Source organism: Eubalaena glacialis, chromosome X, assembly GCF_028564815.1.
Source record: "Eubalaena glacialis isolate mEubGla1 chromosome X, mEubGla1.1.hap2.+ XY, whole genome shotgun sequence".
Classification (NCBI taxonomy): domain Eukaryota; kingdom Metazoa; phylum Chordata; class Mammalia; order Artiodactyla; family Balaenidae; genus Eubalaena; species Eubalaena glacialis.
In genome coordinates this window covers 97259859-97287709 of record NC_083736.1, presented here as the reverse complement: position 1 = coordinate 97287709, position 27851 = coordinate 97259859, and the positions used below count along the sequence as shown (strand labels likewise).

Sequence of the window (27851 nt, the reverse complement as noted above, 5' to 3'; positions counted from 1 at the left end):
GTGCAGAATGACCAGCCAGCGCTGAGTATCCCAGCAGCAGGATGTGTGCATGCACCAGGAATCAAGGGCCAGGCCCCGTGCAACAATCCAAATTAGCAGGCTTTTATTCAAAATTGAGGAGATTTAGCAATAAGTTTGCACACCTCAGTATTTTCTTTATTTTCATTAGGGTGTAAAAGACTTAGGAAATCTGAAGAATTTGAAAGGAAATTTAGAATCACTTCTCCTAAAGTGTGGGATTGGAATAGGGAATAGACAGCTGCATACTTGCTGTGTGGCCTTGAGCAAGTCGTGTAACTTCCTGAATCTGAGTTTCTTTATATAAAAATTGGGGCCTGTACTTTGAAGGGCTGGGGTAATGATTAGAAATAAATATATGTAAAGTGATTTATACGGTATCTGAAATAGATAATAAATAGTGTCTGTAGTTATTATGGCAATAGTTATATTCCTCTAGCTCTGACAGATTCAAATGTCAGCTAAATACAGGATGTCATCCCCACATATCAGCAAAAATACAAGTACAGACATCATGCTTGATATTTAACAAGTTGATGAGGTTTGGAAAAATCATGATAAGTGGCTTTATTACACTGTCCTGATTCTGGAGAAAATATGTAACACAGGGCTTAGGAGCTGCAGTTTTCATTGATTTCCTATAGTAATCATCAGTTGCCACACACAATTTAGTATTTCATTGTATTCTACCCTATATACCATGCAGACTGCTCCCAAATTTATATCTCTATCCCAGACTTCTCCCTGAATGCAGGACTTACATATCCAACTGCCTATTCAGCATCTCCTCCAGGATGTCTAGTGGGTATCTCAAATAAAAGATGGCCAAAACAGAACTCTTGGATCTTGTCACAAAACCTTGCCTCCCCCACTCTAATTCAGTTCAGTAAATACAACTAGTGTCTACTCTATTACTGAAACCAAAAAACCTAGGAATCATCATGAGAAAGTGCAGTCATTTTTATCTCTATAATATCTCTTGAATCTGTCCACATTTTACTATCTCTATCACCACCACTCTAGTCCAAGCCATCATCATCTTTCTTTTGGATGCTGTAATAGCCTCTTAACCTGTCTCCCTGACTCCTTCCATCTATTATCCATGGAGCATCCAGAGGAAGATTATTTTTACATAAGTCAGAAGGAATGTGACATTGTTCTACTTAAAATCATCAAAAGGTGTCCTCCCACTCTTAGGATAAAGACCAAAACCCTAAAAGGCACTGTGTCATCTGGTCCTTCCCTACCTTTCCAATCTCATTTTGTCCCACTCCCCACCACTACTCCCTGTGATCCAGCCACACCGCTCTCTTTCTGTTCCCTAAGCATGCAGGGATCTTTGGCACCTCAAAGCCAACACATGCTGTTCCCTCTGAAATATTTTTCTGTTCATCCTTCACCGTGATGCCTTTTTCTTAACCTTCAGGGTCCAGCCTAAATGTTATTTTGCTTCAAGTAAACCTTCTCCAATGGTCCAATATAAAGTAACGGCCTACCTACTTCTCAGTTATTTTCCTTTATATCACTTACTGCAGTTATTAATTATATACTTATACATGTGTTTTTTGTTTTGTCTCATCTATTCCCACCCCACATTACACTACAAGCTCTATTAGGGCAGAACATGTCTCTTTTAGTTCACTTCTACTCACTCTGCACAATGAATATTTGATGAAGGTTAAAAAAAATCAAATATATTCATTGTGGATCCAGGGTTGATAATCACTGAATTAGATACTAAATAGTTGTTCACTTGTCCCAAAATGTCCTTTTCACCTTTCACCTCATATTGTAGACAGGACGTAAATTAAATAGCATTATGAAGATAATTTTACTGGCACAAAATATAAGGATATTGATATTAACAGATGTCTGTTTTAGAAGCAAGGTGGATTACATGATTTAATTATAATGTTAAACACCTTTTATCAGAAAAAAAATTCAAGCCCAATTATTTCTCATGCAACTTTTATGCCAAAGTTTACAGTGAAGCTATGATGCCCTGAATATCAAAATTGAGCAAATGACTCAGGGTACTGATCCAATATCTCTGAACATTATTATTACAGCCTTTCCATCCCATTTTCCCAGAGTACAGCTGAAGAGAATTATCAGAAACTACAGGTAGGGTCTGATGCAAAGAATTCAAAACACACAAAACATTAAAATTCACTCATCCAACAAATATATCAAATGATTACTATAAGCCAGAAACACAACTGGGTGTTTTTTCTAACCAGTCAGAGAGGATCAAGGCAATGTGCCCCAGAAATGAATCAACCTTCTCTGCCTGCAGACCCATGCCTAAGCATCTCATCACTTAGGCTTCTGCATCTGGTGCTTCCCAATTATTTCTTAGGATCCCCACTGGAGAACGGTGCCAAATCATGGGGAGATTTCTAGCTATATAAAGTTCTCCCGGCACCAAGAAATGATTTATGGACTTGAACTGATGAATTATTTTCCTATTTGACATCCAAAGGAGGCCATTTCACTGCCTTTTATAAACCACCAGTGATGAATTATAATGACATAAGGAATTGCTGGACAGGAAAAGGCCATTCTCCTTAACATGCCTGTCCTAGGGACTCATTTCCACCTCAGCTTTGTCTCTGCAGCCTTTGCTATTGGCTCACACATCATTAAAATGTCTTGATGGCTGCAAAAGCTCATTTATACAGACAACATTTGGTCTGACCACCTTAATTGACAAATTATTCCACATGATTGCATCTCCTTGAATGAAATAGTTTTGCCTAAAATACCAACATATGTAGCCCTTTGCTTGAGTTTGTCATAGCCCCTAGTTAACTTCCTAATTTTAAAAATTCATCCCCTGTAAATGAAGCACCCTATTAAAAATATCAATTTGTCTTAGACAATTTATCAGACTGTTTTCTTGTGGTAAAATGGCTGTGAGGTCATTTTTGCAAGTGTTCCAGTAATAATAATGATGATGATAATGATACTAATCATAATAATTAATATCATTGATTGAATACCTACTATTTCCCAGACACCATTGTAAGTGTTTTTCATATATTTTCTTCACTCAGCACAGCTACTACACCTCCCCATTTTGCATGGAGAAAAAACTGAAATTCAGAAGAGTAAATTAAAGTTCTCAAAGTCACACAGCTACAGGGATTTGAATCAGATCTTTCTGGTTCTAGATCAGGACGTAAGGGAGCAAATCAAGTTTTCAGAGTTTTCCAAGGGTCTTCTCTTAGAATCATACTCTTTGTTTTGCTAAGATTCCTGTGTGTGTGTGCGCATCTGTATCTTAACCATCTACATATAAGAAAATTTTTTGTTGTCAAATCAGATCATAGTACTATGAGCAATACATGGTTCTATAAACATTTACTAGTGGAAGGGGCTCAGGCTTTGAGAAAACAATAGCCACCTGAATCTTCATTCTAGCACCATTGTTCAGTTGTTGTAAAACACTGAGAGAAATTACCTAACATCTCCAAATTTCAACTTCAGCATCTGTAAAGAGGGGCTAAGGTGACAATACCACACAGGATTTTTTTGATACTTAAATGAGATCATATCTGTGAAAACATTGAGCCCAGCTCCTAGCTCCATAATTGTATTTTGTGTCTAAATGTCAAGATAAACCTTCGTATGGGGAACCAAGAATCTTGGAGAACATTAATCTAACTGGTGAGACAAAACCTAAACAAAGATGTCTAAGATAATTAATTATAAATTAGCATCAGTCAGTGTGGTGAAAACTTTTATAAAATTGCCAAGGGAATTTAGGAGAAAGAAACAGGTGATTGTAAAATAAAGTTAATCTGTGAAGACTTCCTGGAGGAAGTCCAGAAGTGCAAATATGTCCTGGCAAAGAAGAGTATGAAGGCATGAAGTAGGCAAACAAGCAGGAAGGTAAGGAGTTAATGGCATTTATGGAGCACTGTTGTGTGCAAGAGTCATGCAGGTAGTCTGTAGCATGTTGCTTTAAGAGCAAGGTTTTAGAACAAGGTGGGTTCACATCCTAGCCCCACCACTTACTAGCCGTGTGACCATAGACATGTAACTTATCCTGAGTCTCCATTTCTTCCCTTATAAAATAAAGACAATATTGGCAACCTTCCAAGGTTGTTGTGAACTTTGACTGTTTGTAAAGTACAGTGCCTGACCCAATAAATGGGCATTCTCTGAGCATCTACTCCACTGTGTTGGATCTAGTTCATGGCTAATCTCCCACCATACTAAGCTTCTAGTTTTCATCCCTTTACAAGGGTAGCTTGATAGAATATTCTCAGCCTTCTCAAACCACTGCTTTCAGGTTAGCAGAGAGCAAGGTAGCTGAGAGTCTCACAAATGAACATAATGGAACTAGGGAAATCTGTGCCCATGGATCTCAGGTGCCTATACACCTAGGATTCATAATGTAATTCCTTCCTAAGATCTCCTTCCCCCACCCCTAACTCAAGTCAGAAAAGTCAGTCAAGGAGTCAATGATCACCTCAGGTGCTGGAAGAGAGCCACTGGAGCGGAACTGGCCTAGACTGGGCACGTTTGCCACATCCTGCTGCTACGGTGCTCTAACTTGCTCACCCCCAGCCCTCCCAGCAAGCTGGTCTCCCGCACAGCTACTTGCGAAAGACTCCCACAGGAATGAATGTTCTCATAGTCCCTGACTTTGCAGAGGAACAAGAGTGTCTTTCTGCTGACGGGACAGTTTAATAGTGTTCGTTCATCTCCCTGTAGGGCATAGAAACACGACACAAAAATTTTCCTAGGACAGAGACTGGAAATCTCTTTGACCCTGGCTGTCACTAATAGGGTTAAGAGATAGCACTGTGTCATAGGTTGAGGCAAAGGAGGGTAATAAGGGGGAGAAAGGAGAGACAAAATAAGAGTGGCAGAAGAAGAAGGGAAAAAAATCACTCTTTAGACTGACATTCAAGGCCCTCCTTCCCACTAATTCTAAGGAGGATTTTTTTTTTCCTCCCTGTCCCCCAAGGTCATGAGTAGAGCTGACCTTGTTTCTAGAGGAAGCAAACAGCCACCTGCAGGGTATGAATTGTGACACTCTGGGAAAGGCCCCCCACAGGCACTGCAAAGCTGCCAGAAATTCCCACCATTAGTCATGCCTATGAGTTACAGAATTGAAATATCTATTAAATTGCAAATATGCTAGCTTAGAAGGGAAACATTTTGGCCATTATCAGTCATGAATTCTTTATCTCTTTGAGGTATTAGATTAGCCCCACCAGAAAGCAATGATCTGGGGAGATGGGCTACAGAGAAGACATGACATTAGGACATTTATAAGAGCTAGAGAGGGACAAAGATGTCATTCAGGGTGGGCTGGGTAGGGTAGGAAAGGCCAGGGTGACCCAGGAAAAGAGGGAGGCCTAAGAGGAAAGGCAAAGGAGCTGCTGCAAGCCGGTTTGGGTCATAAGATTTCTGCACCTGCAACTGTGCAAAAGAACAGTCAATTATGAAATGCACAGTCAGTCATGTGAAAGTTCCATTAATGTAGCCAAGAACTATTGACTGCTGAGGTCTTTCCTCATTAAGTCACAGAAAAGGTATAAATGAGATATATTCTCATACGATAATCGGGATACAGACATTCAGATCATATCAACTGGCTGCTGAGAGGGAACAGGAAGGAGAGCGAACACACGCCAATGATTTGTCCCCCTCGGTGCTTCACATGGCACTGCTTTGATGCTGCTCTAAGGCGGGTGCTTTATCCCCGGGGCTCTTCATTTATCTGTAACATTTGAGACCAACTTGTTTCATCATCTAAATCACTCTTCTCTGGAAGGTGATCAATTTGTCAATACCCCTCCTGTAGTATTACATCCATAAATTGTGCCCTTCACTCTCTGCTTGGATCGACCAGTCTGTTGGATGGTGTGATTAGGATAGCTTCTGAGTGCTGTTCTCAGTTTGTCTATTAACTGCTCTCCAGACCACTTTAAGATTTTTTTCCCCTCTTGCTGCTGGAGATGGAAATCGTGGAGCAGAGTCTGCACCAGCCACACAGCCAGTCGCTTGTTTAAAAGTGCTACTGAACCAAATTCTTTAAGGCAAAGGCCACAAATAGGCAGCCCTCAAATGGAATTTAGCCTACAGGCATGTTTTATTCGGTCCACACAATGCTCAACAAGCCAGGGATTTCCACATAAAAATCCAGACTTCTAGCATCTCTTCAAAAATTAGAGGGCCTAGCAGCACTGGATCCTTAATTTCATATAACAGCAATCAGCTAGGGCTGAGTTGGTACTGCGAGGACTCTCCAACTTGCCCCCCTCTGTGGCCTCACACACTCACTCAGGTATATGACCTGCCTGGCTTCTAGAAGTATTTTGAACATTGATTAGGGAATTACCCCTTCACTGGCCTAGCTTCAGCCATCAGCAGTAAATGCTTTTCCTTTTATAGAAGGAATCGAATCAGGGCTATTTCTTCTTAAAGCCAAAACAGTGGATTGGCAAATAAGCATTTTAAATAACAGGTTATTTAGGGATCCTTAGCTCTGGAGACCTGAGCTCTGGAGTCACCATCTTTGGAGTCCTCTTTGGGTTGCATCTCCTTTTTATCTGGCCCAGAACCCAGGATTAAGGGACTGTGGACAGAGCAACAGGGGGGTTAGGATAGGAAAGTATTGTGTTAGGAATCAGCAGATACGGGTTCTAGTCCTGGCTATGCCATTCACCAGTTCCCAGCCCAGGGCAAATGGTTTAAACACTCTGAGCCATAATTTACTCTGCTGAAAAATACAAAATACAAATAATGATAACAACAACAACAACAACAATCTTTGCCAACTCCATAAAGTTCTGTGAGAAACAGAATGAGATCTCAGAAGTGAAAGTGCTTTGAAATTATAAAGTTCTCTACAAATACCAAGCTGTCTTATTTGTGCCCAACTGAAGCACTCATCAATGAAATAAGCACCCAACCAATCCAAGCTACACATAATGTCTGAGTACTTACTATATGCTCAGCACTTGGGGAGATGCAAAAGAATTGGTCAACAAATCCCTGCCCTTAAGGAGCTTATAGGCTAGTTGAGAAAATAAGATAAACAATGGAAAACAAGATTATAATTGTAACATAAAGTTAATGCTTGCTAAGTATCTTACTGAAACCATTAAAGATACAGTCATCAGTAGGATGCCAGTAGACCCAGGTATTCACTTGACTACTCACTTAGCTTTTGTTTTTTTTGTTTTTTTTTTTTACAGTTTATTCTGTGGAAACAGCATCTTCAGATACTCTCAACCAGGGGAAAAGTGTTACGTGGTCATACAGTTTAGGAAATGTTCTAAACTATGGCCCATCTTCCTTTCAGAAAATTATAATATATATTAGAATATTATATACGCTAAGATGCCCTGAAATGCCTTGCAAGAAGGAAAGCTATATAACTTTGACCTAGCAGATAAACACATTGCCACAGAACTTCTCACCATTCTCTCTTCCTTTCCTTTTTCTCTCCCCAAAGTAACTATTAACATCTCTTAGAATTGGAGCTCCATAGAACAGTTGGGGAAACACTATTTGCCCTAATGAACATATTTTAAATTTTCACAGGTCCCAAAGGGAACATAATTCTGTCTCTACCTGTCTCCTTCAAGAACCACATTAGAAACTTGGATCCTATGCTCCTGGTTGCACAGAGTAGACACTGATTTTTGTGATGATTGGTCTTTACCAACTGAATCAATGTTGTTTAACTAGACTGTTCTCTATTGTTTCACTTCTACTAACTTGAAATCATTGCCATAACTGCAATGAACCTTACTGGAATTGATTTTTTTTTCACAGTACAGATTTTCTATTAATAGGGCCACTTGGCACCAAAACATGCAGCCTGGCAAATTCTATCTTCTGTACATTCTTGCTTTTCCTGGCACCACGCTGTTCCTTGTTTCTCTCCTGGCACTGTCCTAAGCTCAGATTTAATTATGTGTCCCATTACTACTAATCTCATCTAAGGTGCTCACTGACAGCTAAGGACTAGGCTCCAAAATGTCAAGTGTATTCTTTTTAGGGTTATCTAAACTCCAGCAGGGACTTCAAATTGAAGACCAAATAGTTAATGTCCAAAAAGGCCATTATAGTGGGGTGATGTACACTGTGATCAATATTTTGGCATCTTTTTCAATGTACGTAATATGGGTGAAATTGTATGGTTTGTGCTTGGTGATGGTTGAAAAGTAATATTTGAGAGTCAGAAAGACCTAGATTCATATTTGTGCTTGGCCAATTACAAAGTATGTGACCTTGGGACATAGCCTCTCTAAGTTTTAGTTTCTTCTTCTATAAAATGAGGACAATAATAGTATCCACTCTCATATGGTTGTTGTGAGGAATAAATGAGAAAATGAATGAAATACACTAAGCACAATGTCTCCTTCACAGTGAGCTGTCAATAGACATTAGCCCTCAGGGGGCCCCTATTATGATAACTTAGTTGTTGGCTTAGAGATCACTTCTCCTGTTGCATTATTATCACTCAGTCAGAATCTCCACTTCTTTTTATTCCCCCAACTCTCCACCATATCTTTAAATTCCACTGTTTTTCCTAAACCCACTCTCACCCCAGTGTCTCAGGATTAACTGTAGAGGCATGAAAGAGCAAAGAGCCAGGGCCAGGAAAAGCCCGTTTTCAAATCCGATGGGAAATTGCTTCCTCTGTGTGTAAACAGATGCCATTCTCCACACCAAAGGAAGGTGTACAGCTATACAGTCTAAGTGACACCTTCAATAATGCACTACAGTTAGTTTTAGCTTTGCAAAGTGAAATTAAAAGCACTTACTGAAGCCATGCATTTGAACATCTTCACCAAAGACTGATTCCAGCTTCCAGTTTGCAATTTAATCAAGCTTTGCATGACCAGATTGATTTGCTGCTATTATAGTAATCCAGCAGCAAATCTTTGCAACCTATCCATAGAATAAATCTCTCTTTCTAGCCATGACATTCAGACACCAATGGATTAAGAAATCTCTCATCCCTAATAAGTGAAGAGTCTCAAGTCACGAACTCTAGAGCTATCTAAGATAATCAGGAGTAGGGGTATTATTTGCATATTCACCAGAGAACAGGTTAGTGTTTTTTTCTAAATAGTCAATATGCTTTTCTGAAAAGGCATAAAATCATGTATTTATGAATGATTTGTTAGGTGAAGGGTGAATTATCTTCTAAATAGAGTTAATTAGTATTGGCTTCCTGCTTGGGTTCATTTTTGGGAACCCCTATAATTTATGTCTGTCATTGACCTTCTCAAGGCAGACATTCTCCTCTATTATAATAGGAGACCCTATTCCATTATCTTATCAACCCTCTCCCACTCCTCTTCTCCTTCTTCTATTATCACCTGTTCTACATTCTCATGTAGTCAACCTTCCCTTCTCTCCTTATCACTTTGACTAGGCTTCTACACAAAATTCAATGTGAGAATAAAGGAAAAAAAATCTTTAAAATAGCAAATAGCCACCTGAAATATGCTGTGGGAAATACAACTGTTAGTTGTTGGTATCTTTGACAAATGACCTAAATACCCTATTGTACATGTGTATATGTTGTTAAACCACTCCCTATTTATCTGCAGCCTCCAAAAGTATAAAAAAGAAATGTCTACAATAACATTACACAGGTCTGCTATGATTTAAATATTAAAATGATTCCAGAAAAGTTGCATTTAAATCAAATCCTACTTAAATGCAGCTGGCTATTTAAAGAAATCTCATGACAAATTCTTTTATATTGAAAAAATAATTTCATAAAGCCAAAGATTACCTTCTAATTAATCAGTTTTGAATAACTGGATCTTTTTACAACCGATCTATTTAAAGCAAGTAGTACCTATACACTTTAAGAGAGCACTTGTTTCACTGAAGAAATATTTCTGATTTATAAATTTAAAAGAACAGTGAGAAAATAATCTTTTAAAATTTTAATAATCTTTTAAAACTTGCATACTTGCAATACACAATCTTAAAAACCTCTACCTACATGATTTTGTAATTAACCAATCCTATGATTTTTGTATTAATATTCCTAGCCCATGCCTGCATGTTGCTAAACTCAAAACAAGTATGAGTGGGTTACCCTTTAAACAATCCCAGCCTTATATTTTGAAATATAAAAGGACAATCTGTTAATTACTCTTTTTTTTAACATCTTTATTAGAGTATAATTGCTTTACAATGGTGTGCTAGTTTCTGCTTTATAACAAAGTGAATCAGTTATACATATACATATGTCCCCATATCTCTTCCCTCTTGCATCTCCCTCCCTCCCACCCTCCCTATCCCACCCCTCTAGGTGGTCACAAAGCACCAGGCTGATCTCCCTGTGCTATGCGGCTGCTTCCCAGTAGCTATCTATTTTACGTTTGGTAGTGTATATATGTCCATGCCACTCTCACATTGTCCCAGCTTACCCTTCTCCCTCCCCGTATCCTCAAGTCCATTCTCTAGTAAGTCTGCATCTTTATTCCCATCTTGCCCCTAGGTTCTTCATGACCTTTTTTTTTTTTTTTAGATTCCATATATATGTGTTAGCATACGGTATTTGTTTTTCTCTTTCTGACTTACTTCACTCTGTATGACAGTCTCTAGGTCCGTCCACCTCACTACAAATAACTCAATTTCGTTCCTTTTTATGGCTGAGTAATTGCTCTTTAATCAAGGAAACAAGGAATAATATAGCTTAGACAATATTGCAAATAAAAATAAATCTTCACAGAGCAACCTCTTGAACTTCCATACCGAGAAGCCATTTTGTCTCTACATCAAGTATAACATTTGAACTCTGTGAATAAATAAACTTGATATCTTCTTATATGAACAATGACTCAAGGATAAGTTTGAATTATTTTTTCTAGTATGTAATACATACTCAGTGTATTTTTATTTAAATAGCAAATGAATAAATTACTGTTTCAGTGGCTGAGGTTTTATCCTCACCCTCCCTTGACAGATTTCCCTTAGTGACCAAAACTCTGTATTTTCATGACAGCTCTTAGGAGCTTAGGTGAAACAATTTTGGACCTATGAAAATTAGTTTTGGTGTGTGTGTGTACGTGTGAACTAACATGCTCACAAGGGAATCATACCTGTGACTGACTTCTTTGGCACCATTTTCTCAGCTAGTATTTCTCAAAGCATGATCCTTGAAAGGCATGCAAGTGATTCCCCAGGACAAAAAGATAAATTCCCTGTCTTACTGATGTACTAAATTAGAATCTGGAGGAGAGAGATGGGAATCTATATTTAAGGAACCTCATCTTTACCATACCTGGGTTCTTCCATGTGATTCTGATGCACATTAAAGTTTGAGAAACTCTGAGAGATAGAGTTCAGGTGAAATTTTAAATCCCCAGTTCAACTCTTCTTAAAGTTTAGGGCAAGTGAATTAATGCCTTATTAGACACCCAAAATAAGCTCCAGAATCTAAAAACAAACTAAAGAAACAAATGTGTTGTCACCATAACCCAACAGATGGAAGCATAAAAGAGGTTTGGTATTTACTTTATTCTGGTCCAACTTAAAATATAAGCTAAACACTATAATGTTACAAACTTTACTAAATGACCTCCAAATGGAAGTGTTCTGAAAGCATCAGATAAGAATTGTGTGACTGTGGTCAAAGTGATGATGCTGCAAGGATTTGTGCATGGTCAGGCCACTTATTAATGATGTATAACTGCCTATGATTGACTCTTCTGCTTGAATGAGGCAGGAAGTCTAGTTCATACTAAGGGAATCAGGAATTAAACAAAAGCAGACCTTTGCTATTTGGATTGGCCCAATATGGTAGTTATTTTGAAAGCTCATGGAGAAGCAACGCGCAATTCTAATCAAAATAATAATTCAAACCTTCACAGAAGGTACTTTACAATTCAGACTAAGAAGTAGAACTGTCATGTATCAGAATAGAGAATGAACTAAAGTATATATATTAATTTTTAATTAATTTTAAAGTGTATATATTGATTTTTATTTTTACTCCTTTTGTTAATATTTAGAATTTAGAAAAAGATGAAAAAAGAAACTAGTTGACTCTCAGGGATCAAAAACTAAATCAAATATATGTTATAGAAATGAACTTACTAAGCAAGTATCATTATTAGTAGACTGATTTTAACACTATCCCAAAAGGTCAGCTAGCCATAAACAAAAACAATATAGAAGAAAATCCATATTCCTAACATTAATGAGAGTATGTTGTAACTAAACAACTAGTTGATGTCAACATTAGATGGTTAAACAGGTAATGCTCAAGTTAATAAGTGCAATAAATATTACACTTGCCATTGATAATGTCAAATTTTACCATGGCTCAGATTTTACCCACAATACAAAAATGTGTGTGTATACTTATACACACACACATACATCTAAAACATATATAAGAAGAATAAAATTAGTCGAGATTTGCTCAGGCACAATAGTAGGTGGACCTTTTGTGACACAGTTTCTTAAGGTCCATCACACCCATTGTCAGGGATAACTTTTATGTCATTAGGGTCTGTCCTATTTCGCTGAAAATTACTTACTAACATTCTCCACCAGGTAAGAATATTCTGAGTCTCTCTCTTCCATTGTGAGTAGAATTACTAATTTACAATTTGCTTGTACTTCTGATGTAAAACACACATGTGCATGCTATTCATTTGGAGTTGCTCTATTTAAGAATCACTAGAACCTCACAATAACATCACTCATTTATGAGCAATTCTATATAAATGATATTTTGGATGCAGTCCAAGAAGATTTCATTACAAAAGCCCAACAGAACCTCATTCTGAGGCAGCCTTCTCCTGCAAGAAGACTCCACATATGGGTTAAGTCAACATTCTAAAGTGGTTCCAGCATATCTTTTCTGAGACGCTTAGTAACAATCAATGATACCCTGAAGAGTTAAGAACCTTTCATAAAAGCAGAGAACAGATATGCAGTAACTGGTACCATGTTCCCTAAATTAATTGTCCATATTCCACATATAGCTTATCGGTACAACTTATTAATAGTGAGCTTCACAACTATTTTATTTGTAGCTAATTCTAAATTCACAGCTAGTTTACTCTTTGTTTGGAAACTTTTCCTTCCTGTACCAAATTATACTTAAAATCTCATTTGCCATGATTTGGTAAAACCAATGCTTACCTGTAACTTTCAATTCAGTTGTTCTTCTTACAAGTTTTCCTTCATACTTAAGCTCACAAGTGTAATTTCCCCCATCTTCTTCTTGAACTTCCTGGATTAGAAGGGCATTTCCTTTCTGTATTATGATGCTTCTCCACATTTTTGGCTTGCATTCCTGCAGAGAAAATATTTTCAAGTAAGCAAAAAATAAAAATTCACATCACTAAGTCTTAGTACTGGCAAGTTAGTACTTTCACTTTTTTGCACTCTTCTCTTTAGTTTTCAAAATATGTGGATAAAGAGTTACGTCAATGACCAGAAAACATCACAAATGCATCTTATTGTATCCAATTGAAACATCACAACTATCACCCTAAGAACCACTTTAAAGGCCTGATCCCAAGAGCAGAAAGTCCTTAGAGACATTCTGCAAAAACAGAAAAGCATACAAGATCCCCAAACGCAAAAGAGGTAGAGCAGTCACTAAATAGCATTTTAATGCCCTGGTTCTTTCTATATGACAGGAATATGTCCTAAGAGTTCTAGGAGGATAGTGTTCACTTAGCAACATAATATAAACAAGGGAGTCTTAGGCATTATTTTAAAATTCTAGTTGGCTTTTACACTGGCAATGGTTTAATTAATTTTTATAGTAAATAATAATAATATTCAAGAGTCTCTCTCCCCATAGTCAAGAGATCTATTGTGGGGAGGTTGAGGGGGGAAGGGGATCAAGAAAATGAGGCTTGAGGAATTCTCTAGAAACATAGCTAGGTAAAATGAGGACACACTTTGTTGTAGTAAGGTAATGGGGAAATTATCCACTTATTTTCTGAGTTCAGTGATCTGTGACCAGATAATAAGATTTGGGTTTTGAGGTCAATTCTTTTACTCATCTGGTAAGAATGTGTTGCTACTGGAATTGGACTTTACTAGAAAGGAATGGTTAACACTTTTCCGTCGACCGACAGAGATACAACAATAGCAGAGTATGTAAGAATATTCAGCCAAGTGGCTTTGTCTTTTGGGAATTTTCTCAGACTACATTTTACATATTGCTCCAGTTAGTCTACCACTTATCTCAAGTGTTCAACGAAAGTGGTGGCCAAAAGCTGTGCAAACATCAGTGAAGCTGTGGGGGATAGGTGTGAGGGGGCTCTGAAGTATTTTATCATTTAAATTCTGGATCTTTCAGTTAAGGAATTAAAAAATTGATCATGAGGCAGATGACCTGAATAATAATTGAGGGCAGTTTCCACTTTCCCCATGGTATATACAACATCTCTTCTACCTCTCCTTCTCCCCACCCTTACTCCCACCCTCTGCACACACATCCTAAATATTCACGTAAAAGTAAAATCGGTGCTGACTCTCAATCCCCAGCTCTGCATGCTTGAGTGTGTGCATGTGTGTGTGAGCACATGTCGTAAAATGATTTGGAAGAGTGAGTACCCATTTATTAGATTTTACTGTAACAAAATTTCTTCTGTTATGATAGCAGAAGTTTTGACAGCAAAACACAAAAACTGACACTTAAGTTCACAGGTATAATATTTAAGAGATATGCTTGCTTTATGTCCAATACAACTACCCACACACATTGTCAGAGAGTAAATAAAAGTAATACTGTCTAGGGCATCTAGATATAAAGCTGCTTCACTCCCTAGGGTCTTTCCAAAGAACACTTAAGGGTCTGTCTGAAATTCTATTACATACCATGTCTGGCAAGGTTTATCACCTATATGAGATTTGCTTCTGAGTTAAACCTTGGGATATAAGGTTTCTGGGAAAATGAAAAAGAAAGACTGAACAGAAAGAAAAAAAGTAGCCCAGCTGCCACTATCGTCATACAATAATAATCCACAATTATTTTCGCATTGCTTCCAACTCTGATAGCCTCAGATTTCTAAAGAATCATTCTGAAGGTCATTAAACAAAAATATGGTCCCTCTGGGCATTTTGAGAGGAAAGGAAAAGGAAAACTGAGCTGCTTCACTTTCACATAGCAGTGGTGGGGGCAGGCAAATGAGCCCACACACTCACTTCATTCAAAGACAAATTGCATCGTTTTCTAATATAATTTTGGGGGGGAAAGTCCATATGCAATTAGCTCTGACCATTTTCATTTTCTCTGCACACTGCTTTGTTTTTTTTCCTAGGAAGTAAAATCTAAAGAGTGTACAGGAATTACAAAATAACTCCTGATGAAGAACAGCCTGGAATCTTCACATGTTCTTTGGGATAGATACAGATAGTCCCAAGTGCTTTTCAAGTTGTCATCTAGCCTTATAAAGGATTCCTTGTACCCAATAGAGTTTTTGTTTTTAACTGTGTTATAGGAAAATGTTATCTTCAGGTCACCTCCATCCTTCTGGAACAATGTAGTATAGATGAAAAGGCAAATTGGCTTCAGAGCAAGACAGCTCTAGGTCAAAATCTGGGGTTCATCCAAGTTCTGTGATCTTGGGAAAATTTGCCTAACTTCTTTAGGTCTCAGTTTTTTACTCTGCATATGGGGATACTATACATTACCATATGAGCAGCCAGAATCCAGAGGCTTGTAGAGTTTATTCATTACACTCTTGTTGGGCAGCACTATATGTAGTGGTCATCCAACACAGAGAATGCTTTTCATCCCTAAACTTTCACAATCCTGGATTATATCTCCTCCAAACGTCTGATTCTGCTTGGTGAAACTTGGTGCTAATGGACTAATCAGATAAAAACAAATCTTCACTAATTGGTTAACCATCCCTCAGCAACATAATACTTTAACCCACTGAAAATGTATAGCTCCTAAGAGGCCACTCCAACACTAATCCTAGCAGGTGGGTAGAGAAACTATATTTTGTTCAGAAGAACCTTGTAGATGATATCCTGCCCCCACCAACCCATCCTTCACGAAGTTACCTCATTGGCTATCCTGCCCACGTCTGGGTGCCTATATCAAATCTCAGAAGTCTTCCAGGTTTTTGACTCCATTATTTGCAGCATCTCTGCCTTAAGCTGCTGGCTGCTAGGCTTACTACTGTCACTGCTTCTCTCCTACCTCCAGTCTTCCCATCATCTCTTTCTTATTGGACAGACAACATTACCATACTTCACTCCCTCCAGACCTGTTTAGTTTAGTTCTGACAGCCTGGTGGGCAACAAAGTTTGCAGCACATAGGTCAAGTCTCAAGATGGTTGTTTATCTGAGGCAAGGACAAACTACCAGAACCTCGAATGGGAACAGGCCCCTAATATTGTCCTCAGTGTGTAATGCCTCTATGCCGCTGAGGACCAGTTTTACCTAAGTTTAACAAACAGCTTCAGTTCATGGTCCAGCTGTCCTCTCACAGAACAGTTTGCTGTAGGACATCCTTGCTCGGTCAAAATCACATTAGCCTTTAAATTCCAGCTTCCTTCCCTTCTTTCCAGCCTTCCTGAGTGGAAGATGTTATTTGCCAGCAGTTGCTAGGTTGGGAGCCTAGGATGTTCAACAGAAACATCTGTTGACCAAGCCCCTTGAAGCTGCCAGCCATATTTGGATCTTGGAGTTCCCACCCTGAAATATTCACCACTACATTCACAGTCTACTTCTGAGATAGCATCATCACAACCACAGGTGTATTTCAATCAGTTTGATTTGTTAGTCATGGTTACTTCAGTGCTATTCAGAGCACATGACTCATTTCTCACAGCAAGAACACGAGGAAGATTCATTTAAATATTTATTCTGATTCTGAATTTCAGACACAAAGCAGCTGTGCAACCATAAGGCAATCACATAACCTCTGGTCCTCTTCAAATACCTAACACACATTCCCTCACACCAAACTTCTCTCCTTTCCCCTGGAGACTGGACTATTCCACAGAGCATCTAGGCTCTGCCTAACAATTTGTAGGAAACCTGAACTTTCTTCACTTTAAAGATAGAAGAGATAGGAGCACAATTGTGAATTGGGTATCAATCTTGTACTTCCACTCCAAATGCCTAGGATAACCCACTGCAGGGAGTCCTACCCCTCCCTAGTTCTTTTCCTCTAACTTTCTATCTTCACAGTCCTAATGTTGAATTTGGTACCCCCACAGCGGTTGAGTATAAATCCCACATTCAAATACTTGGGATGAAATCCCAAGTTATATGCTCTTGAGCATGCTACTTAACCGATCTAAGCCTCAGTTGCTTCACCTATTTTTAAAAAGTTGGTGATAATCATAATATATACGAAATAGGGGTAATTATTAGGATTAAATGAGGTAATGCATATAAATCCTCTGTAATATAGAGCATCACATGCTAAAACCACTCAATAAATATTAACTATTATTCTATTATTGTCGTTACCCTCAGTATCCAGCTTTCAAATTACATACACAACTATCTTGATATGTTAATAACTATTAGGAGTTAATGTGACTCATATTTCTATAGGAGTCTGGAGACAATCCAAAAGACAATCTAAAGTTACCATTCCAATGAAGGGGTTGATTTACTGTTTCTTATCTGACACATAAAGGACGTGGAAGTTGTTACTACCATCCTAACAACAAGAAAAAAGCTGAATAAACTGAAACTCAATAACTTCTTTTATTTCCATCAGGTAATTGAAGTCACAGTAAAAGCCACTGTCCCAGAAACTGGAGAGACAGGTAGATACAGAGAATCACAGTTTACTGGGAGCAGAAGCAGCCTCAGGAGCCAACTGGTAGGAACACTTAAAGGATAATTGACTAATTTCTGGAAACTAAGTGTGAACTAGCTTGAGAAATAAAAAATCCCTGAGGGCCTAGTCTTGGAGGGCGGCCCACACTTTTGTAAGTTTTACCTCCACGAGTCCCACCAGGTTCTTCTCAGGCTGAAGATCAGAGAAAAATCCTGCTTCTGGCAAAGGATGGGGAAAGTAAACCATTTTGAAATATACCCAAAGAGCCTGCCCATAAAGGACCTGGGGTACAGGAAATATACAAACCCAGCCTCCTCTAGCCTTTGAAGTGGGGGAAGAAATAGCCAGCTCCAGTCCTCTCTATCTTTCCTGTCTTACAGGAAGCTGAGAAGCACATATGATGGTCACAGGCCAGGGACTAGGCTCACTAAAAGACTGAATCTAATCACAGGATTATAGAATGCTTTCCCTTGCCCAACACCTTACCAGTACATCAATAGGGCTCCTGTATAATAACACGATATTACAGTTGAAAGAAATACACAACACAGACCTTATTTAAGAATATGTCTCTAGAAAAATAGAAGGATAACAGGGAAGTAAAAAATAAGGACACCAGAGAGACTTTTAGCTTCTAACACCTACAGCAAGTAGTAAAAACAGCCTAACTCTTAGCCAGATAAGCATTAAAAAAACCTCACAGTAAAGGCCTATTTACTTCAGTTCCTTTTACCAAGTACATCACGTCTGGATTTTTAAAAATATTTACAAGGCATACTAAAAGACAGAAAAAAACGCACTGTTCGAAGAGAAAGAGGAAGCATCAGAACCAGACTAAGATAGGGCAGAAATTTTGGAATTACTAGTCTGGGAATTTAAAATAAGTATGATTAATATGTTAATGACACTAATAGAAATAGTGGACAATATGTAAGAACAGAAGAGAGATGGAAACTCTTAGAATCAAAAGGGAAATGCTAGAAATCAAAACACTGTAACAGAAATAAAGAATGTCTTTGATAGGCACATTCATAGACTGGACATGGCCGAGGAAAGAATTAGTGAGCTTGAAGGTATATCAATAGAAACCTCCCAAACTAAAAAACAAAGAGGAAAAAGAATGAAAAAAAATTGAACAGAATGTCCAAGAACTGTGAGAGGAGTACAAAAGATGTAACATAAATGTAATGGGAATACCAGAAGGAGAAGAAAGTGAGAAAGGAACAGAAGAAATATTTGAAGTCATTCTAATGCTGGCTCATCCAAGATTACCAGACTAGATCATATCAGACTAGGTATGACAGAGAGGTTTGGTGTACAGATAGGTTACTATAAGCAAATGAGCTGAGTTTTGAACAATATATAAAAGTTAGGCAGGCAAGCAGGACATACAGGACAGAGGGAATAACATGTGTAGAAGAACTCAGATGTGAAAAACCATGCAGTGGACAAAAAAATATGAATAGTTTTGCTCTCTTGAGAGTGGCAATGAGTAGGCTGAGGCCAGATACTAAAAGCCTTAAATTCCATTCTAAGATATTTGCACATTGTCAGGTTTCAAATCTCAGCTCTGTCACTATATAACCTATCTCATAAGACTATTCTAAGAATTGAATTAGCTAATTAATGAACATGTGTGGCACAGTGTCAGGCCCTGTAAATACTCAACAAAAAGGAACTACTAACTAAAAGTTTTTATAGAATCACTGGAGTGCTTTAAATAGTGGCACACTATGATCAGATGTGCATTTCTAAAAGATCATTCTAATGGATATATAGAAGGTAGTCAGATTACAAAAAGAGACATTGCTTAAAATGCTTTAATTTACTTTGATCTGTTTTTATCCCTCGAATGTCATTAATGCCATTAAGGATACACAGGAAGACCCTTTAAAGTCTGGATTCTTCTAACAATTTAGGAAAGATCAATAGCAAACTCCTGTTAAATTTGAGAAAAACGAACACGTCAAAAATTATAGAAGTTGACAAAAACATATCATTTTGATAAATCCAGAAATTGGACAGTCAAAACTCAACCTTATAAGATCTTTATTCCTAATCACCAAAACCCAGCAGCAAATGGTCATCAATGGGTGAATGGTTAAACAGTGGTACATCTCTACAGTGGAATATTGGACTATTATTCGGCAATAAAAGGAATGAACTATTGATATATATCACAACATTGACAAATCTCAAATGCATTATGCTAAGTGAGCAAAGATAGGCACAAAAGGCTACATATCATATTATTCAATTTATATGACATTCTGGAAAATACAAAACCATGAGAATAGAAAACAGATATCTTTTTAGCAAGGACTGGGGCTGGGAGGAAGGGACTGAATACAAAAGGACATGGAGAAAAATGGAATGATGAAAATGTTCTGTATCTTGTTTGTGGTGTATATATTTGCCAAAACACATCAAATTGTACAAGTAAAAAGGACGTATTTTATGTTTGTAGATTATACAGAATAACAGGACTTAAAAAACCCTCAGTCTTAAATTCCCAGTTGGAGTTTGAGATGTCCTATGTAACTTTGCTTCTAGCTTCCTATGTAACTTTTCCCTTTCTATAGTAGCAGCAAATATCAAGGACTTTAGTCATTAGATGTTTATAACATGCCTGAGATATATGGCACACATTGTTATATCTATTTTATATGTGGGAAAATAGAGGCCCAGTGTCATCCAATTACTCATCCACATTAATGGTGTAATGGTGACCAGAATCCAGGTCCCCAGACTCAAAGACCAGTGCTTCTTACACATATTAAATACCCACTCCTCAAATAGCAACCCATCTTCTTTATAATTTGCAAATAATAAATAACCATTTTCCCATTTCTAATGCCATACCTAAAAATAAAAACAAGGATAAACGGGTCTTAAATCTTGTGTCACTGACTGTGGTTTTAGGGCACACAAAATTGAAGCCTTCATGGGATTCCTAGCTCATTCCTTCTGGATAAAAGTATCTTTGAAAATTCTAGTTGAAGAGATTAAGATTTTCAGGATGGAATGTAATTTTATGATTACAAAATAAGGCACATATTAATATCATTACATTTTCAAAAAGGATTCAAAAACCCCAAGCATTTTGCCAAACCATTTTTTTAGCCAAAATGTGTTGGTCATTTGGGCTGTGGTATTACAAGGTCTTCAATGACCTTCTTTTTCCCTCTTTAAGAAAATTGTCAGGATTTTCTGGGAGACAAGATGGCGGATTAGAAAGACTTGAGCTCACCTCCTCTCATGAAAACACCAAAATCACAACTTATTGCTGAACAACCATTGACAAAGAAGACTGGAACCTACCAAAAAAGATATTCTACATCCAAAGACAAATAAGAAGCCACAGGACGGTAGGAGGGGCACTTTCATGATATAATCAAATCCTATAACCACCGAGTGGGTGACCCACAAACTGGAAAATAATTATATCACGGATGTTCACCTATAAGAGTGAGAGTTCTGAGCCCCATGTCAGGTTCCCCAGCCTGAGGGTCTGACATCAGGAGGAGGAGCCCCCAGAGAATTTGGCTTTGAAGACCAGTGGGCTTGTGTGCAGGAGATCCACAGGATGGAGGGAAACACAGACTCCACTCTTCGAGGGCACACACAAGGTTTCATGTGCACTGGGACCCTGGGCAAAACAGTGACTCCATAGAAGCCTGGGCCAGACCTACCTGTGGGTCTTGGAGGCTCTCCTGGGGAAGTGAGGGTCGCCTGTGGCCCACTGCAGGGGCAAGGACACTGGTGGCAGAGACCCCAGGCAATATTCCTTAGAGTGAGCTCCCCTGGTGGTCACCATTTTGGCGCTGAGACCTGGCCCCACCCAACAGCCTGAAGGCTCCAGTGCTGGGACACCTCAGGCCAAACAACCAACAGGGTGGGAACACAGACCCACCCATCAACAGACAGGTTGCCTAAAGTTGTCCTGAACCCACAGCCATCTCTAGACACACCCCTTGACACAGCCCTGCCCATCAGAGGGACAAGACCCAGTGCCACCCACCAGTGGGCAGGCACCAGTCCCTCCCACCAGGAAGCCTGCACAAAACCTTGGACCAACCTCACCCACCAGAGGGCAGACACCAGAAGCAGGAAGAACTACAATCCTGCAGCCTGCAGAACAGAGACCACAAATACAGAAAGCTAGACAAAATGGGATGGCAGAGAAATATGTTCCAAATGCAGGAACAAGATAAAAGCCCAGAAGAACAACTAAGTGAAGTGGAGATAGGCAATCTGCCTGAAAAGGAATTCAGAATAATGATAGTAAAGATGATCCAAGATCTCAGAAAAAGAATGGAGGAACAGACTGAGAAGATACAAGAAATGTTTAACAAAGAACCAGAAGATTTAAAGAACAAACAGAGATGAACAATACAATAACTGAAATGAAAAATACACTAGAAGGAATCAATAGCAGAATAAATGAGGCAGAAGAAGGAATAAGTGAGCTGGAAGACAGACTGGTGGAAATAATTGTCACGAAACAGAATAAAGAAAAAAGAGTGGAAAGAAATGAGGACAGTCTAAGAGACTTCTGGGATAACTTCAAATACACCAACATTCACATTATAGGGATCCCAGAAGGAGAAGAGAGAGAACCTGCCTCAGAAAACATTTGAAGAGATAGTAGCCGAAAACTTCCCTAACATGGGTAAGGAAACACTCAAGTCCGGGAAGCACAGAGAGTCCGATACAGGATAAACCCAAGGAGGAACACGCCAAGACACATTTTAATCAAATTGACAAAACTTAAAGACAAAGAGAAAATATTAAAAGCAACAAGGGAAAAGCAACAAATAACATACAAGGGAATGCCCATAAGGTTAACAGCTGATTTTTCAGCAGAAACTCAAATGAACATATTTACAAAGTGGAAACAGACTCACAGACTTCGAAAACAAACTCATGGTTACCAAAAGGGAAAGGTTGGGGGGGAGGCATAAATTAGGAGTTTGGGATTAACATATACACACTACTATATATAAAATAGATAATCAACAAGGACCTATTGTATAGCACAGGGAACTCTATTCAATATTCTATAATAACCTCCATGGGAGAAGAATCTGAAAAAGAATAGATATATGTATCTGTACAACTGAATCACTTTGCTGTACACCTGAAACTAACACAACATTGTAAATCAACTATACTCAAATATAAAATAAAAATTAAATTAAAAAAATCCATACTACCCAACTTAGCATTTAAAAAAAAGAAAGAAAATTGTCAGAATGTTTAGCAAGATAAATAACTGTAAAGCTCTTAACTTTGGAAGCTTATCTCATTGTAATGAGTGACAGCATTTAGAAATGGTCATTCCTAGACTATTATTTAGGAGATGAAATTAACTCCTCACAATCCATCTGGAATTTTCTTAAACATGGTATGAGTCAGATATCTATTTTTTTGCAAATGAATTGTCAATTATGTGCACATCATTTTTAATAAGCCGTTATCCCCCCTCCACACCCATTAAAATGAAATGTTATCATATACTAAATTCTCATATATACATACTTCATCTGTTTCTGGATTCTCTATTCTATTTAACTGATCTATTTATGCTTTCTTAAACTTATTATTTTAATTGCTACTGTTTTGCAGTAAGTTCAGTATCAGTTAGACTAAGTCCCCTCTCATTAACGTTTTTTCCAAAATTTCATTTGCAAAGCTGATATATTCATTCATCCATATGAATGTTATAATGTTTATCATGTTGTCTAATTTTTAAAAATTCATATTTTAGCAAATTGGATTACTTATTTATATAATATTGGGAATAACTGATCTTTTTTTCTATGAGATCTTCCAATGCAGAAATACGTTCTGTCTCTCCATTAATTTAGACTATATTTTATGTCCTTCAACAAAATTATATTTTTATATAGGTCTCCCCCTATCTTTGTTAAATGTATTCCAAAGTGTTTTTCAGTTTTTCATTGTTGTAAATGGGATAATTTCATTTTTTCCTTTACATATCTAACTGATTATTACGGGCAAAAATAAAAATTATTGAATAGTTTGTATATTTTTATTAAGCTACCTTATCAAATTATCTCATTAGTTCTATTTTTTTGTTGTTGTTTAATCTCTTGGGTTTTCTTGGTATACAGTTATACAATCTGAAAAATAAGATTATTTTGTCTCTTCTTTTCCAATGTTTGTATAGCGTATTTCATTTAATTTTCTTATGGCATCAGCTAGAACCTCCAAAACAATACTGAATAATAGTACTGACAGAGATCATTCCTATCTTGTACGCCATGGATGTAAGGATATAAGTATGTTTACAAGGATGTTTACTGCAATACTGTGATTATTTTTAAAAAACTAGAAAAAATTGAATATCCATCTGAAAAATGGCTGAATAAAGCAAGGTTATATCTAGCCTATGAACTATGATACAGCTATTAAAAATGAATTAGATATATATAATCAACATGCACATAGTAGGCACCCAGTATATATATACTAACTGAATGAATGAATTTGCACTGACCCATCCATAATGCCCTCAACCACCCCATTATAACCAATGGCAAACATCTGAAATTAAGATAATTGTGGCAAGAAAAAGGAGGATTCAAACTGGAAGCCTTGACCTCATTAACATCAGCCTTTTATCAGCTGAGGTAACTAATGACATAGATATGTGTTTTACCCCAAGGAACGTATTTGTATTTTCATTGCTAATGTCCTATTAAGGTTAGGGAATTCTTTTGTTTAGAAATGGGATAAAGGGACTCTACACTCTTGTGTCAAGTGTTCCCAGTGAATAATGAGGTTGTTCTCGTGTTCTTAGTTCAATAAAGAAAATAATCTTTATCTCTCATTTCAAAAATGTTTCCAAAAGCATTGACATAATTGTATATTCTGTTCTAATGTTTAAGCCCCATACATAGCATCAGGAGCAAGTGCTGAAAGTGTAGCCCCTCTCCTCACTTCCTTTTGCTAACTAATAGAGTTCAGATAGAGGAGTTACAGCCCCCTTATGCATATCTCTTACATTCCAAGGACAACCAGGATAGGCTTACTCATTCATCTTTATGAACACGCCCCAGTGCCATATGAGCCACCTCTACCTTCCTATTCAGCTGTGATTACCTGCAGGCATGGAAGAATAGTCCTCAAAGGCCTGCCATAACAGGATGGTTGGAAAAGAAACAAGTTTAAAGATTACATATATTTGAAAAGAAGACTGGGAAAAGGATCATGCAACACATACTTTTCACTGTTAAAACACTGGAGATAATACATTGTACATTTCTAACTTTGGATATGCACCAGAATTAACTCTGGACAAATGTGTCCTCCTCTTTTCATTGTTGTAGCCAGAGCAAAATCACTTCATGTTCAGTCTGGTAGGAAATGCACAGACTACAAAGCAAGCAAGGCAGATTATCGAAGTATTGGCTAAAAAGGAAACGTTTTCCCAATACGTCAATACAGTTTTTCAAGGATTTACTTAAAACCCTGTGTGAAAAAAGGGGTTAACAATGCAGTTGGGAGCTTCAGAGACTCTTTAACTTTTGGTTTTAATTTTTTATCCTGATCCATTTGTATAGTGTAATGGCTAAGTGGAAGGGCCCAGGAGCCAAACTGCAAGTCACAAACAGCTGTGTGACATTTGTTGAGTCACTTAACTTGTCTGAGTCTCCAGTCACGTCTTTTGTAAAATGGAGATAATAATAATACCTACATAAGACAGTAGAGATTGAGATTGAGAAACTAGAAATTGAGTTAATCCATCTAAAGCACTTAAAATAGAGTCTGGCATATAGTAAGTACTTAATAAATATTACCTATCATTATGCTTATTATTTATCAATTATAAAATGTTATACAAATATTAAATGTTATTATCCAGGCAGAGCTGGAAAAGCCCTTTGTTTCACCATCATTGGTCCATTTCTAAGAAAGAGTGAGGGTTAGCTTTTTCCAAGGAATAAACTGCTTTGGTATACAATGACTATGGTGATGTATAGAGATGTGAAGAAAGGGGAAGAAAGATTTTAGTGAAAAGACAAAAAGATGAGATAGAATGAACACTGTAAGAGAAAGCTGATGACCTGGATTTTACTCCTAGCTGCTAACCCTTGAGCTAGTCAACCTCCCTTCCTGAACTATAAAATTGAAATAAAACCTTTTTACTCATCTTAAAGAAGTGCCTGAGATCGAGGCTGGGTTTAGCTCCAGGCCTATTGCAGGAGAGGGTAGTGATTAAGAAAATGGACTCTGGAACCACACTGCCTTGAATATAAAATGAGACTTTGTTAGCTGAGTAGCTTTGGACAAGTCTCTACATTCCTGTAACACTCAAGTTTTTTCCTCTGTTAAATGATGATAATAGCACCCACCACACAGAGTTGCACTGAGACTTAAGTGAGATAACATAGAGACCAAGCTTAGCACAGCGAATGGCACATAGTAAGTGACTAAGAAATACTAACAAGGCTAGGACTTCCCTGGTGGTCGAGTGGTTAAGACTCCGTACCTCCACTGCAGGGGGTGTGGGTTTGATCCCCGGTCAGGGAACTAAGATCCCACATGCCGTGCAGCGTGGCCGAAAAAAAAAAAAATTGAAAAAAAAAAAAAGAGGGCTTCCCTGGTGGCGCAGTGGTTGGGAGTCTGCCTGCCAGTGCAGGGGACGCGGGTTCGAGCCCTGGTCTGGGAGGATCCCACATGCCGTGGAGCAACTGGGCCCGTGAGCCACAGCTGCTGAGCCTGCGCGTCTGGAGCCTGTGCTCCTCAACAAGAGAGGCCACGATAGTGAGAGGCCCGCGCACCGCAATGAAGAGTGGCCCCCGCTTGCCGCAGCTGGAGAAAGCCCTCGCACAGAAAAGAAGACCCAACACAGCCAAAAATATAAATAAATAAATAAATAAATAAATAAATAAATAAAAAACAAAAAAAAACAGCACAGGGAGTTTAAAAAAAAAAAAAAAGAAATACTAACAAGGCTGATGATGGCATGAAGGGTCCCACTAAGTATGGATATTCTATATTTATGCATAATGAACATCATGTTCCTTTTTATCTGTCAGAATATTAAGAAAAAAAAAGGAGGATGACACTTCACAAAGAGACTTGAGGTTCTAGTTCAGGACATGCTCTTGCTGTCTCTTTTCGAGTTCCCCCAGGTATGAAGATAGAGGAACTTCCAGATGTAAAAGCACCTGACAACTGTAGGAGCTAGGGGTTAGGTTTTCCTGGAAACTGAGGGTCTGTCAGATACTACAGAAACCACCTGTCCTACCTTTTATGTGTGTTTGGTTGCAATAATGTGCACAGTACCTGTGCAGAAAACCTCCTTGGTCACCTCTGGCCACCATATATGGTCATATATGATCACCGTGGGCCAACCAGTGTGGCTCAGAGGTGGCAGAGGGTGCTCAGTCCTCTTTTAGAACCACAGCGCCCCAGGCTCGCAGCCAGAATATCACAGTTGAAAGGTTCTATGTTTATTTCTCTGCTTCTTGCCCTAGATCCATGTTCTGCCCTTGTCTGACCTACTCTGTGCCCAGAGAAGCTGAAGACTATTGATTCTACCCCCTAGTTTTGCTCTCTGAATTCTGTTTGAACTCGCATGGTGGGAGGGAAGACACTAGCAAGAAACCAGAAGGCGGGAGTTAAGAGGGGTTAGGGTTTCCATCCTATCCACTCTCTCTCTGTTTTCCACAGTTAATATGCTCCTCTAAGGCCACAGCTCTTGACAGGCCTGCTCCGCTCTTGCCAGGTTCCAGAGATACAGCTCCTTCCCCTTGCCACTCTAGACCTAGGAGCGGTAATTTACAGCTTCTTCCCTTTTTGGTTCCCTTAACCCTAACCACACCTCTGTAAACAGTTCCTTCATTCAACTCTCGTCTGTACAACCATTGAGTGTGGTTTATTTCCAGATAAACACGTTATTTCCAGTGTTCACACATCCTGCACTGGGCCCATTTCTCTCTTCTGCACTGACTGCAGTGGTTCTCACAATATAGACCATGATAATCGTTGTTATTTTTTGTAAGCACCATTACTTGTAAA

General features: G+C 38.3%; 1 protein-coding gene across 1 annotated transcript in view; it reads right to left on the bottom strand.

Moving 5' to 3' along the window:
* Nucleotides 1-27851, bottom strand: part of IL1RAPL2 (interleukin 1 receptor accessory protein like 2) — a 720608-nt gene that overhangs the window by 469907 nt on the left and 222850 nt on the right. Inside the window, exon 6 of the mRNA XM_061178193.1 lies at nucleotides 13171-13324. Within this exon, the coding sequence (XP_061034176.1) occupies nucleotides 13171-13324 (154 nt within the window). The remainder of the gene's footprint in view (nucleotides 1-13170; nucleotides 13325-27851) is intronic.